General features: G+C 34.5%; 1 protein-coding gene across 1 annotated transcript; it reads left to right on the top strand.

The window, feature by feature from the left end:
* The first annotated feature begins 11,524 nt into the window (after positions 1–11,524).
* On the top strand, positions 11,525–12,933 carry LOC21384952 (short-chain dehydrogenase reductase 2a). The gene is made up of 2 exons (XM_010104319.2): positions 11,525–11,694; positions 12,047–12,933. Exons 1-2 carry the CDS (start codon positions 11,606–11,608, stop codon positions 12,879–12,881), a joined length of 924 nt encoding a protein of 307 aa, XP_010102621.1. The 5' UTR covers positions 11,525–11,605; the 3' UTR covers positions 12,882–12,933.
* Positions 12,934–14,274: the final 1,341 nt, after the last annotated feature.

Here is a 14,274-nt window from a genome sequence, read left to right as displayed (position 1 = left end):
AATTGCTTAACTTACACAAATTAAAAACTAATTGGGAATAATGATGGATGTGCCTTTACATTTTCTCATGGCTCACCCACCCACGGCCGACCACTGGGGTTCACGTCACATGACAAGAATTGGGCTTCAGAAGTTGTGCCTTAAAACTAGGGGGACATTTGGTAATTTGATTCAACTGTTTTGAACCCAAAAGTTCATATCTCGGTAACTCTTTTAGGCCCATTTTGAACCCGTTTTGTAGAGTGTTTTTGGTTCAAAATAATTCGGTCCCGCGTTTCATTCGACCCTATTTCTGTCACAGAACTCATTTCTTTTAAAAGACAACCGAATACAGTTTTAGATTTTATTGCCTCTCAAGATCATCTGCATATCTAAATACTATTTCAAACTACAAGTTCAAATCACATTCTTAAACTTTTCCTTTCTAGAAAAAAATAAAAATAAAATTCAAACCAACACGTTTTGAACTAATTTACCAATGGACTCTAGGACCTGGGCAAAACCAGATATCATGTACACTCGTAAATACATTATATATATTAATAAAAGCTTTAAAGTAAACCAACAAGAAGGGTTCTGCACCAACTCTTTTCTTTGCTATTGGTTTGTGCAAAGGATAGTTAAGGACACTAGAAAATTATTCCTCGATATGGGTCAACGATCCTTTATTTCCTTTATCAATTTCCCCTTTTGGTTTGTGGAAACCCAACCAAAAAAAAAAAAAAAAAAAAAACCATTTAAGGGTCCAATAGCGCAATACATTAGCACATGATTATAGCAAATTGTCTTATAATATGACCATTTATCATCCACTACTAATGTCGCATTAACTAGACAGAGTATTTCAACATATATTTCCTCGCTTTCGCTGCATAATCTTGATGGGCCAAACGTACTTCCTCTCCTACATGTGGATAGTAGAAAAGCCTATTAATTATTTTATTAGCAGAGATTTATAAAGTGTAATTAGTGAAAGAGAAAGCAAATGAGAATGATAATGAACGAAGTTGACACAATTAGTAAGAATAAAGCATTTTTGTACTTTTTTTTGGTAAATATTAGTAAAGCATTTTTGTACTTGATAAAAGAATTTGTAACTAATTTAGCTGCCGCTCCCACTAAACAACAATATGGTCCATCCAGTCTTATCTTGCTGTTTCTATTGCCTACAATCTTTTCTCTAACAATGACAGCTTTCACTGCACAATCATAGTTAATTAGCCATAATTAATGTGGAAGTGCTTTGAGTTTTCCGAATTATATAATTTTAATCAATTTCGACATATCTACTCTCTCTTTGGTCTCACGCTCTCTCTGTCTCTTTTTCTCTTTTTGCTTGATAAGGATCTTAAAATTTAAATATGAGAAGCGGATTTATATTACTCGAAGGTAACACCTACGGTGCTTCGGAGTTTTCTACATAAATTCCTGTGTTGTGGTGATTATTGTTGTCTTCGAATTTATTTCTTATGTTTATTTCTATTAACGACAAGTTTCTAATGGTGGTTTCGAGGTCTGATTTTTCCCAACACAAACAAATATATCTTTCATTGATCTCTCCTGCCCTAACTTTTAAATGTTCGCGCTCAACCAATACTAAGGTTGCGTTTGGTAGATGGATCTAGAATCATGATTCTAGATTCTAGTTTAGAATCAGTGTTTGTTTACAATAATTCTGAATCAGTGTTTAGTTTGGATGATTCTGAATCATGATTCAGAATCTGATGTGATGTTTTAAACTAGAATCACCCATGATTTTAAAACCACCCCCTCTTGATTCAAGGTGATTCAAACTCCTGATTTTGAATCATGGTTTCAGAATCATGATTTGAACCCAAAATCATGAATCATGGTTATAGTTCTAGAATCATGATTAGAATCACCATGGTTTGAATCCTCGTACCAAACGAACTGTTACATATAATTTGACTACGCTTGCAAGTGCACAAGTCGTACAAGTAATAAAATGGTCCGAAAACCGATATCGTCCCACGAGGATTGACGTTAAGAATGTAAACTAACTATTGTCAATAAAAACTAAAATAAAGGAAAACTAAATCAAAAGGAAAGATGACAGTAATTAATAATACGTGCTGAAATAAAACAGAAAATCAATATAATGAAAATGCTAGGGTCTTGACTTCACTCTATTGCGATTATGTTTCTCCGTAGTAATGTGCCTAACCTAACTCAACGTTCTCAAGAACCTAGAGTGATGTGTATCCTTATACCCTTTCTCGAGTGCCGCATAAAGAATGTGTATCATCCCTACCTTCATTAAGTTCCACTCTAGAAACAATTCCTGGAATTCCACTTCTCAATTTCACAACCTAAAATTGTTTCGGTTACCTAGGCAATGTTTATCTCTCGATCTCACACCAACCTAAGTTGTTCTACCCGTTTCTTGATTGCTTGAACGTTCCCCTCTCGAGTATTAATCATCACAATCTAAATTTTCCCAATTCATAATCTCACAAAGCATAGCAATATGTAAATCATAGATTTGGCAGCAACAATTCAAAATAGAACACAAAAGAAACGAAGAGCTTTAATTAAATGCACATTAAAACATCGAAACAAAAATCACAAATAGAGATTCATATAAACCCTAACAATTAAGAAAATTAGCCAGACATCATGTGGCTCACAATCTCAAAATAATATTCAAAATCTAGAGAAATACAAGAAGAAAGAGAAGAAAGAACGCTTGGAATTCTTGAAGAACTGCTCCAATCTCAAATCCTCTCCGATTCTGATTTTCTTCTTTTGCAATTTTTGTTTTCATTTTTCTCTTCCTCCCTCTGTTTTCGGCCTCTCTTCCTTATATTCCACATCACGCTTGGAATTCTTGAAGAACTGCTCCAATCTCAAATCCTCTCCGATTCTGATTTTCTTCTTTTGCAATTTTTGTTTTCATTTTTCTCTTCCTCCCTCTGTTTTCGGCCTCTCTTCCTTATATTCCACATCCAACACATCCCTAAGAAGCCAATTCCTCACTTTCCATAAAAATCACCGCACCAAACTAGGGCAAAATGCGTGTTTCTAATAAAATCGGGTAACTCAGGTGACATATCCCCAAGAATAGGTGACATATCGCGTAAAGGCAGTGACATATCTCCACAAAGGAGGTGACATATCGCATCCCTCGCTGGTCCTTTGCACATGTTTGCTCGATTTTGCTCCTTTTCGAGTCGCATCGCCATCTGAAGGCGTCATATCGCCTCGTTCTCTGTCTTTTTTTTTATCCAAAATGCCTCAAAACTCAGCGATTTCACCCTTTCCTACACACTCAAGGGAAAGTCATCAAATCCACATAACAACTTGAGGAAAAATACGCCGAAACTAGCTAAGGGAGTAACGAATGAGTGCATAAATTACGCACTCATCACGAACCCTTTGTAATATTCGAGAATATATATAGTAAGTAATCAAATAGTAAGAACACACGAGAATTATAATGGTTCACCCTTAATTCAAGAGCTACGTCCATTATAGGGAGGAGAGAATTTACTATTTTTGGAAGAATTGTACACACTAATAGTCAGAATGAGACTTAGGGATTTCTCGACCTACAATCTCTCATTTATATCGTTCCCCATCATCCCAACTGGTTTTCCTCTTTAATTTGGGGATATTTCCCTCAACTTTTAGGATAGTTTCCTAAAAGATGAAGATTACAATCAATTAGGACGATTTCTTTGCTTAAATTTCGTATATTTGAATTACAAATAGCAAATATCGCATATATCTTAACTTATATAGACTCGACTTCATAAGCGTTTTCAGAATCATCTTCGCCTACACTTGTTGGTGCAGCTGACCTCATGTTGTCCTTTGCATCTCTTTAGAGTGGTAGACCTCCTATGTATGCCATACCCTTAATTGGCGGTCTGCCCCTAAGAGAGTTGCCATCCGTGGCTCACAATCTCAAAATAATATTCAAAATCTAGAGAAATACAAGAAGAAAGAGAAGAAAGAACTCTTGGAATTCTTGAAGAACTGTTCCAATCTCAAATCCTCTCTGATTCTGATTTTCTTCCTTTGCAATTTTTGTTTTCGTTTTTCTCCTCCTCCCTCTGTTTTCGGCCTCTCTTCCTTATATTCCACGTCTAACACATCCCCAAGAAGCCAATTCCTCACTTTCCATAAAAATCGCCACACCAAACTAGGGCAAAATGCGTGTTTCTAATAAAATTGGGTAACTCAGGTGACATATCCCCTAGAATAGGTGACATATCGCGTAAAGGCAGTGACATATCTCCACAAAGGAGGTGACATATCGCATCCCTCGCTGGTCCTTTGCACATGTTTGCTCGATTTTGCTCCTTTTCGAGTCGCATCGCCATCTGAAGGCGTCATATCGCCTCGTTCTCTGTCTTTTTTTTTATCCAAAATGCCTCAAAACTCAGCGATTTCACCCTTTCCTACACACTCAAGGGAAAGTCATCAAATCCACATAACAACTTGAGGAAAAATACGCCGAAACTAGCTAAGGGAGTAACGAATGAGTGCATAAATTACGCACTCATCACGAACCCTTTGTAATATTCGAGAATATATATAGTAAGTAATCAAATAGTAAGAACACACGAGAATTATAATGGTTCACCCTTAATTCAAGAGCTACGTCCATTATAGGGAGGAGAGAATTTACTATTTTTGGAGGAATTGTACACACTAATAGTCAGAATGAGACTTAGGGATTTCTCGACCTACAATCTCTCATTTATATCGTTCCCCATCGTTCCAACTAGTTTTCCTCTTTAATTTGGGGATATTTCCCTCAACTTTTAGGATAGTTTCCTAAAAGATGAAGATTACAATCAATTAGGACGATTTCTTTGCTTAAATTTCGTATATTTGAATTACAAATAGCAAATATCGCATATATCTTAACTTGCATAGACTCGACTTCATAAGCATTTCCAGAATCATCTTCGCCTACACTTATTGGTGCAGCTGACCTCATGTTGTCCTTTGCATCTCTTTAGAGTGGTAGACCTCCTATGTATGCCATACCCTTAATTAGCGGTCTGCCCCTAAGAGACTTGCCATCCGACATGACGGCTAAAGCTGAGCTGTTCTCGATCATTTAATGCCCTCATTTATGACGCGTGAGCCCCATTCAATGCCTGATTTAGGGTTTAAGACGGCTAAAGCTGAGCTGTTCTCGATCATTTAATGCCCTCATTTATGACATGTGAGCCCCATTCAATGCCTGATTTAGGGTTTAGAATTTTACCATACAACAACAATTATGGCTAAATCAATTAATACAAAATGTAATAGGAGAGAGAAATATATTTATGAAGACTTTATATGGATAAACAAAATGTCATCTTTTAATTAATCGGGTGTACCACATAAGCACGATGACGTGGTACACCTAGAGTGCTAAATAATACCTCTACGTATTGACATAAATATAAATATATAGTTGATCTGGTATGTTGATTAATTAGGCATATTGTAATGCTGACAAGCATATTCAGGATATGCAATACGGAAAATTAACAAAAATATTTTCTAAATTGCTGCTATACATATACAGACAAAAATACAAAGACAAACAGAATTTTGAGATGGGATATGAGCATGATATTTTGTATTATTTCATTACTGATGAATGATGAATAATGATTCTATTTTATATATTGGGTAAGTAGTGCAAGTGCAATGGTATGATGCAATACAATACAAATGCTTGTTATATGGAAGAATATGCTAATTAAGCTGTGTAATTTGGATCAATGTTAATGCTAATGAGAGAAGAAAATTAATTAACAATTAATATGAAGATTCTGATCAGTAGACTAGATGCATGATTACCTTCTTCGTATTTTTATTTTGTTTGAGCAAAAAAGGTAGAGCGAGTACTGAACATTTTATAAAGTTGAGGTATATAAAATAACCAGTACTTTAATGTATATTTGCAATTGTGATTAATCAAGTCAAAGTACGTAGGGTCTGTAGTTTTTATTGAGTATTAAGGGTATTGTTGGTATGTGAACTCGTCGTGATTCACGTTGATGCTATAAATAAATGATATATCTTAGAAAAAAAAAAATAATGTTGCACAAAAAAGTATGTTTTCCCACTATCACTGTATTCAATGATCAATTCATCATCGATTTCACAAATTAATGGGAAATCGTTACTCTAATTGTTTAAGATGATTTCAAATCATCTATTCAATTTTAGTATTTTAAATGATGTTTAATCAATTATTTTATGTTATATAATTCAAAAAATTGTAACTTTTTTGATATATGATATAATATAATTAGTTAAAAATTATTTGAAACATCAAAAATTAAATTGGTGATTTGAATTTCGTTTAAATTAAATAGGTGATTTGAATTTTTTTAAACGAAAGAAAAAAATGGAAATAGAAAGAAGAACATAAATGAAGGAAATATTATAAAAAAACTAGGAGATTTTAAAGGAATCAGATCTTCTGTCTAGCTCTTTTGTCGAGTTTTCTATCTAGGTAGTAGTTTATTGCATCATTTCAAAAACACAAAGAAATTCAGTAAAGTTGTGAAAGTAATATATTAGTATAACCTATAAATTCAGGTGGCGTGCCATTGATTTATTTAATGATTGGGGAATAATAGGACACGTAAATTTGAGAAGGACCTGAGATTCTGAAGTTCTTCTAGCCATGTGTTATTCTTACAGCCATGTGTAATCCTCTTAACTTTCCGCTAAGCTTGCTTCAATTCCGAGGAGGGGAAAAAGTCATTATTTATGGGCGTATATATATATTTTTTTTTATTAGTGATTTTAGGGCAAATACTTGGTCGATCACTTTGCATTTTACAGAAAATGGTCGTATATTTCTTCTCCATAAATTAGGATTTTCTTTTCGGGTTCTTTCTTGTTGCTGGGACTACTCACACTACTTTAGCAATATTAATAATGCAGGGCTGAAAAAAAAAAAAAAAAACTTAATTACATAAACAATATTAGAGGAGGTTGAGGGTTCGATTCTGTTCAAATTAGATTAAAGGTTAAAATCAGAATGACTTTTTAGATTTTAAACCACACTTGCATTTTAAACCGTACTTCTCATATATAACTGTTCAAATAAAAAAAGATTCAAATCTATATTTAAGTCAAACGGATCTTAAAATCTGTTGAAGAGCTTCTCTCACACTAAATTTTTTCCTTAAAATAAGGAACGAAAATGTAAAACGGAAAAAATTAAGAAGCATGAAAGTATAAAAGTATAGGTTACTAGTCAAAGACCCCAAGAGTACAGTCTGTATGTATTCCTTAATCTTTATTGCAATTGATTCTATATAATAATAAGAAGACAATTGAGCTAGCTAGCTTCCATCTGATACTGGTGTCCGCATAATGGTTGGAAAATAGACGAGGAAGGAGATTTTTGGACCCATTTGAGATACACTTGGAAACATAAAATATGTATACATGAGATTAGTACTATATTCTACATAGACAAGTGCTTATATAAAAATGGAAGCTAATCATCATAGTTAAATCAACAAAATCTTCTACTTCATTAGTTTATTGACGTTTCTAGTATTTTGGTTTATCACTCGTAGGTTAGCAAAGCCAACCCCACGTATGCACTTGGCTCCTTCAACTAACTGGTTTGTGGACAACATGTCTTGGGAGCTGAAGCCACGTGTTTCAGGCTTTAGGATCTTAATTGTCATGCCAGCTGAGCTATTATTCATGCCAGCTGAGCTATTATTTTTCGATGGGTTGGATTAGTTTTTTTATTGTTAAATGAGGTCAAAATTATGTATGATTAAAAAAGTATATAACAAATAGTTTTTTTTTATATAAATCTGAGGATTAAAAATAAAATTTATAAAGGTATATAAAACAAATAGTTTTTATATAAATCTAACTATTAAAAATAAATTTTTTTCAGTGCGTATTAAAAAATCTTCTTTATTTTTTTTTAGCAATCTTTATGGTGCAGCAGGCTGAAATCTCCCACCAGTGTAGCTCGTAATGAAAACCTTTAGATCAAATCTCAGGGTCTATAAGTAGATAATTGTTTCAGTTTTTTTTCCTTTTTTTTTTTTTTTTTTAAATATTCTTCACGTAGGATCTTTTTCCTTAAACCGTACAGGGTTATTTTTCCCTTTTTTCTTTTTTTGTTTTGTTTTGTTTTGTTTTGTAAAGTGTTGCTCGGAGCTCAAGATGAAGTTAAAGTCTCGTTTATTTTACTGATTTAAATTTTTAATTTTAGTTTTATTACAATTAAACGCTATTATAAAAAGTCACATCTAATTTTTCTGTTACAATTTAAAACTTTCACATAAAGTCACGTATCAATTCGAATTAAAAATTCAAATTCTTAAGTCTCTCAATCTCATCACTTCTCAAGCTCTCTGTGGAGCTGCTTAAAGAAAAACTCCACCTTTTTCTCTTATATTCATTTCTCAAAATCCAACCAATAACCCCAACGATTGAGGTGCAGCAGTTTCCAAAAGCTTCTTTAGTTCTTTTAGCGAAAATGGTGGTGCCCAGATGAACAATGTCCCCTCTTTCAGTAAAAGTGTAAGATATATTTCTTAAATCAGATCTTCCTAATTGAAGAGTTTCGTCACCCTGAAGAAGAATGCAATATAAATATGCTAAGAAGTTAGAGAGGAACTGTCGTCCCTTGTTTAGAGTAGAGCCCGTGTTTATGGGTCTTTTTTTCTTCACCTTTGAAACCATATTTGACAACTTAAACTTGAGTTGGAATCTTGACGAGGAGTTTATGAAATATTAGGAAATTAATGATAATAGGATTTTTTTTTTTTCAAGATGGCTTTGATTTATGAATGGCTTGCTGCACTTTTTGAATAAAGATTAATTGAAAAGGAACTGAGTAAGAAAAGTAGGACTTTCATTTTTTCAGCCTACAAAAATAAAGAAATGTAAACAGAATGAATGAAATGGCTCTTTTTAATTGGATGGACCTGAACTATAGAAAAAACAAACGTGCAAGTGCGTACATGATATCAATAATACACCCTCATTTTTTTACCACTAAACATTAAGTAGACGTTTGGTTCATAGATTTAGAATTATGATTCAGAATTATGATTCAGAATTATTCTCGTTTTATGTGTGTTTTTTGTGAGAGAAAAATACTGTAAAGAACCATGAATCACGATTTAAAATCAAAAAACGAATACAGAAAACAAACATCCCCTAAGTCAAAAGAACTTTTTACTTGCTCCACCGCCACCGGTACTTATTTTACCTTGCCGCACTGTAAAAAATACCTTATTTTTTTCATTAGAGTATGAAGAAATTTCTTACAAGCATTTAGCCAAAAATGTTAAATTTTTTTTTGAAATAATGTGCTTACCCCAAGGGGGGAAAAAATAGAAAGAAAGGTGTGAAAGTGTTTAGAGGAGGCGAATACCAGATTATTCTGTGTACCAAATTTTTGATACGACTGATTTGATTTTGTTATGTTGCATTGTTTTTGAAAAGTGGGTCCAGAGTGATATTGGTGTGGTACAAAAAAATGTCACAGCATGGTAACAATTCAAAAGTTGATACTAAGAGGATAAGATAAAGCGATTCAAATAATTTGAGAAGAGAACAAATAAAGGGGTTTTCAATATTAATTTTTGCGATCTAGATTGCTTTGTCTTGCTAGGAGCTGTACCGCTAATTTGACTAAAAATGGAGACATGCGTATTCACCTAATAAGATAACACTTTATAATTTGTGGTTGGACTCTTTGACTAGCCGGCTTTGTTATGTTTCACCTAATATTTCAAAATCCATTTGAAAAATGCACCCAACAACAGTGGATTCGAATATCTTTATTGGGATTACGAATTACGAAAACCATATACACCAATCATGCATAGATACGAAAATAATATCCGTCCCATAATTCATTTCAGTTTGCTCATCATGTTGTACACTTATATATAATACTAAAACATAACTAATATTTGTTTCTCAACATGGCCTCATAGTTTATATTATCCAACTTAAGTAATATATATAGATATAATTGATCTCCAGATCACAAGATGGATAGCAAAATATAAATCAGGACATTTGATAAATAGGTTTTATGTGCATCATACTTTACATTAAAATCATTCATTGTCTCTTTGGTGCAATTTTCAAAGAGCATATATATAAACACAGTTTGCCTAAGAAAATTATAACTGGCCTAGAAGTCTTTCCCAACACATATAATAATATTTGAAATGTTATTCCGATCTGGCAGTTACCATAGTGCCGGGATATGTTCTCTCTTGAAAAAAAAGCATTATTGTGGTGTTTCTTTTTGAAAGTAAGACTAATCCTTTGGTTTTTTGGCAATGAGTTTGAGGATGATGAAACATTATTTGAACTGTTTGTGCATATATGATCCTCCATGACATATTTCTTTTAATTAAATCTATAATCCGAAGGCATAAAGATTCTAAGAAGATAAGTGCACAGAGAATTAGGAGAATGCGAAGTAGGAGATTTTATAACGCGTATTTCTGAAATCATATAGTAAGATTAATTCAATTATATGTGAAAATTAATAAAATACTAAACAATAAGATGATTGGAAAATAATTATTAGGGAGTTTTTCTAGTAGGATCATAAAAAATAAACTACTGATAGTTCTTTACTGCTCAATCATTAGATATGTATTAGAAATTGTTTGTTTTTACATATTTTTTTGATCTAATGCAATTTTAACTTGATTCAACGGTCACAAACTGGTACTACTAGTAGGGAGACGTACTGGAGAAAATCCCTAATCATTATTCAATATAAATAGGAGGGCTAAGTTTTTCTTTGTGCAAGTTCTTGATTTAAACAAAAAATTGTTATACATTGGTAGGATATGGAAAACACGACACTACTGATAGAGCTATATTTAAAAAGGTCAAACTTGTATTTTTTTCTCATAGTTTGATATAATTTTTGTTTTAAAGCAATTTGATTAATGCATTCCATGTGGTAAATGGTAATTGTTCTTTGACTGGAGATTTTTTAATTTTAAATGACATTAAGATCTTGATGGACGGTGCGAATGGTGGTTTGTGCAATCATATTTTTCATAATGGGAATGAGGTTGTTAATACATTAACAAAGTTTACTCTCTCTCTAGTTGAAGATCATTACTTGTTAGCAAAATATTCTAGTTGTATTGACGCTTTTATAAGTGTCGATATAGCTTCTTTAAGTTAATGCAAATCATCACTCACATCATTTTAAAAAAAAACGCAATTTCCCCTAAAAAAAACATATACTAGTAATTAGGAGCACCTTTTGACAATGAGAATGAAAATAAAAAAGCACCCGAAAAAAAAAAAGAAAAAGAAAAAAAAATGCACCCAAAAAAAAAAAAAAGTTGCAAGGCCGAAAAAAGGCAAGGTACTATCTCCAAGGAGGTTGCCAGGAAACAGAGAAAAGTCCACAAATTCATGGGGCCCACTTACACCTGTGCTTTATAGTATGTATCCCTCTGCCTATAAAATCTTGCTTTCTTCATTCAGCAAAACATCCAAATTCCTTAAGCCATCTCTCTCTCTCTCTCTCTCTCTCTCTCTCTCTCTCTCTCTATTTCCCTCTATTATCCAATAGGAGCACTAGCGTTGAATCATGACGGCCCAAGTTATGCCTGAGAAATCCATTCCTGGAATTCTTGTCTTAGGAAGGGAACCGGAAAACAATCCTCTTTCTCATAGAAGGTACCTATACTTTCTCTTCAAAGACCACAACTTCTCTGATTTTTTATAAATCAATGGCAATTTTATCAGTATACGTATGTATATTTGTATATAGAACCGTACAATGTAATCAGTATATATGTATATGTACATTGGTAAGAAACCACATTTATCTTTCATGGGCAAACAATGGTTAATTTATAATATGACCAATGTGTTAGACTAGCCAGTTCTTCATCTTGGAAGTCTCAATTAAAAACTACATATGCAAAACTACCCTTGTCGTTTTACAATGCAAATTCCGATATATCATATGTTCCCTTTGAACGCTTCAAAACCAAGTGCTAATGACTTTGTCGTTACATGTTTACAGGTTGGAAGGAAAAGTGGCAATCGTCACCGGCGGCGCCAGAGGGATCGGAGAAGCGACGGCGAGGCTTTTCGCCAAGCACGGGGCGAAGGTCGTCATCGCCGACGTCGAGGACAAGCACGGAGAACTCCTCGCCGACACGCTTGGAGCCTCAGTATCCTTCGTCCACTGCGACGTCAGCTCCGAAGAAGACATCGAAAACCTAATCGAATCGACCGTTTCCCGGTACGGACAGATCGACATTCTGTTCAACAACGCCGGGGTGCTCGGGAGCCAGTCTAGACACAAGAGCATCATTGACTTCGACGCCGACGAATTCGACCAAGTAATGCGGGTGAACGTGAGGGGAGTTGCCCTCGGGATGAAGCACGCGGCGAAGGCGATGATCCTGCGGGGCGGCGGGGGGTGCATAATTTCCACCGCCAGCGTCGCCGGCGTCATGGGAGGGCTCGGTCCTCACGCCTACACCGCGTCGAAGCACGCCATTGTTGGCCTCACCAAGAACGCGGCTTGTGAATTAGGGAAGTACGGAATTAGGGTTAATTGCATTTCTCCCTTTGGAGTTGCCACGTCAATGCTGGTCAATGCTTGGAGATCTTGTGGTGAGGAAGATGATGATGAAGAAAGTTTGAATTTTGGGTTGCCTAGTGAGCAAGAAGTGGAGAAAATGGAGGAGTTTGTGAGAGGACTTGCTAATTTGAAAGGTCCAACTTTGAGGGCTAAAGACATAGCTGAAGCTGCTCTTTATCTTGCTAGTGAAGAGTCTAAGTATGTTAGTGGTCATAATCTAGTTGTGGATGGGGGAATTACCACCTCAAGAAATTGTGTTCGTTTGTAAATTTTTAAATTTGTTTTGTTTGGAAATATAGATATTTAATTGAATTTTTTTTTATGCGGTGTGCGATATACGACTCTTAAAATATAATTAAGAAGAAATGAAATTATTAAAATTTAGAACCTTGGATCACATGCTTACACTCACGCACCGGAGAATTGAGTTCACTTAATTATATAACCAAAGGCACCTCCAAATTTTTTTTATGCGGTGTGCGATATACGACTCTTAAAATATAATTAAGAAGAAATGAAATTATTAAAATTTAGAACCTTGGATCACATGCTTACACTCACGCACCGGAGAATTGAGTTCACTTAATTATATAACCAAAGGCACCTCCAATGTTTGTGTGAGATTCCTGACAAATGGGGATCTTTTGTGCATGCTTGGGCTGTTGGATCTTTATTCCAGAAATCATCACACTAAATTACTAAGAAAATAAGTTATAATAAATATTTGTCTCTATTGATGCAGTCTTGAATCTCCAGTAATATTCTTTGAGATTATGAGCACGATGGTTATTGCATTCCTCAGTCAAATTTCCTTAGTTCCTTAATATGGTATTTTCTCTCTAGATGAGGAAGAATAAAAACTGCCGTATGATTTGACGTATTGAGAACCATAACTTAAGTTTCTTTATATATTGCCCCATTAGGCTCCCATTAAACTTAATTGGGTCAATATGGGTATCCACCCATTTAGCCCATACCCTGTTAAGAGACTATTTGAACTTTCCATAATTAGATCACTTAATTAGCCAAATTAATTAAATAGCTTAATATAATTATTGAATAAATATGTGGCCCATAATATAGGAAACTCACTTTCCTAACATGGGCGTGGAATGTATATGGTCTATATTTGTTTCTCAATTATTAATTGGAAATTCAAAATGTTAATTCTTGTGGTGTCAAAATAACTCCAAATTATTAATAGAAAGACTGTAAAAATAACTCGTATCATTAACCTCGCTCTCTTCCTCTCTCTCGTTCACAGAGGCGGCTAAGATTTTGCTCTTTGGTTTTTTTTTTTATTAGAGCTTGAGTCTTGATGCTGCCTCTGGTTGGTTGGACTCCCAGCCCTCGTGATGGTAGCATGAGTCTCATGGATGGTTCAGCTTGCAGCTGATTGGTATGGTACGATGGCAATTGTGGTGGATCCTCTGGCAAATATTTGTTTTGTTGCTTTAGGGTCTTGTTTTCCTCGTCGGTACGAATCTGGAATGTGTGATGCATGGGCGCTCACTGCCAGAGATGGAAGCTTTGGGGCTTCCAACGATGTGAGATGCATGATGTTTCGGGTGGGCTTGTGGCATGGGGGTCTCGATCCCGATGGTGCAACGATTCTTTTGGGGATCTCTGTATTTAGTTTCGTGGTCAACAATTATGTCCTT

This window comes from Morus notabilis, unplaced genomic scaffold (assembly GCF_000414095.1).
Source record: "Morus notabilis unplaced genomic scaffold, ASM41409v2 Scaffold2765, whole genome shotgun sequence".
Taxonomy (NCBI): domain Eukaryota; kingdom Viridiplantae; phylum Streptophyta; class Magnoliopsida; order Rosales; family Moraceae; genus Morus; species Morus notabilis.
Note: the sequence above shows the minus strand (reverse complement) of the source record. Positions and strands in the feature narration are given on the sequence as shown.

Coding starts and splice junctions, on each gene's coding strand:
- LOC21384952 (XM_010104319.2), top strand. CDS start 11,606: ATGACGGCCCAAGTTATGCCTGAGAAATCCATTCCTGGAATTCTTGTC. Junction 11,695..12,046: donor AATCCTCTTTCTCATAGAAG/GTACCTATACTT, acceptor ACATGTTTACAG/GTTGGAAGGAAAAGTGGCAA.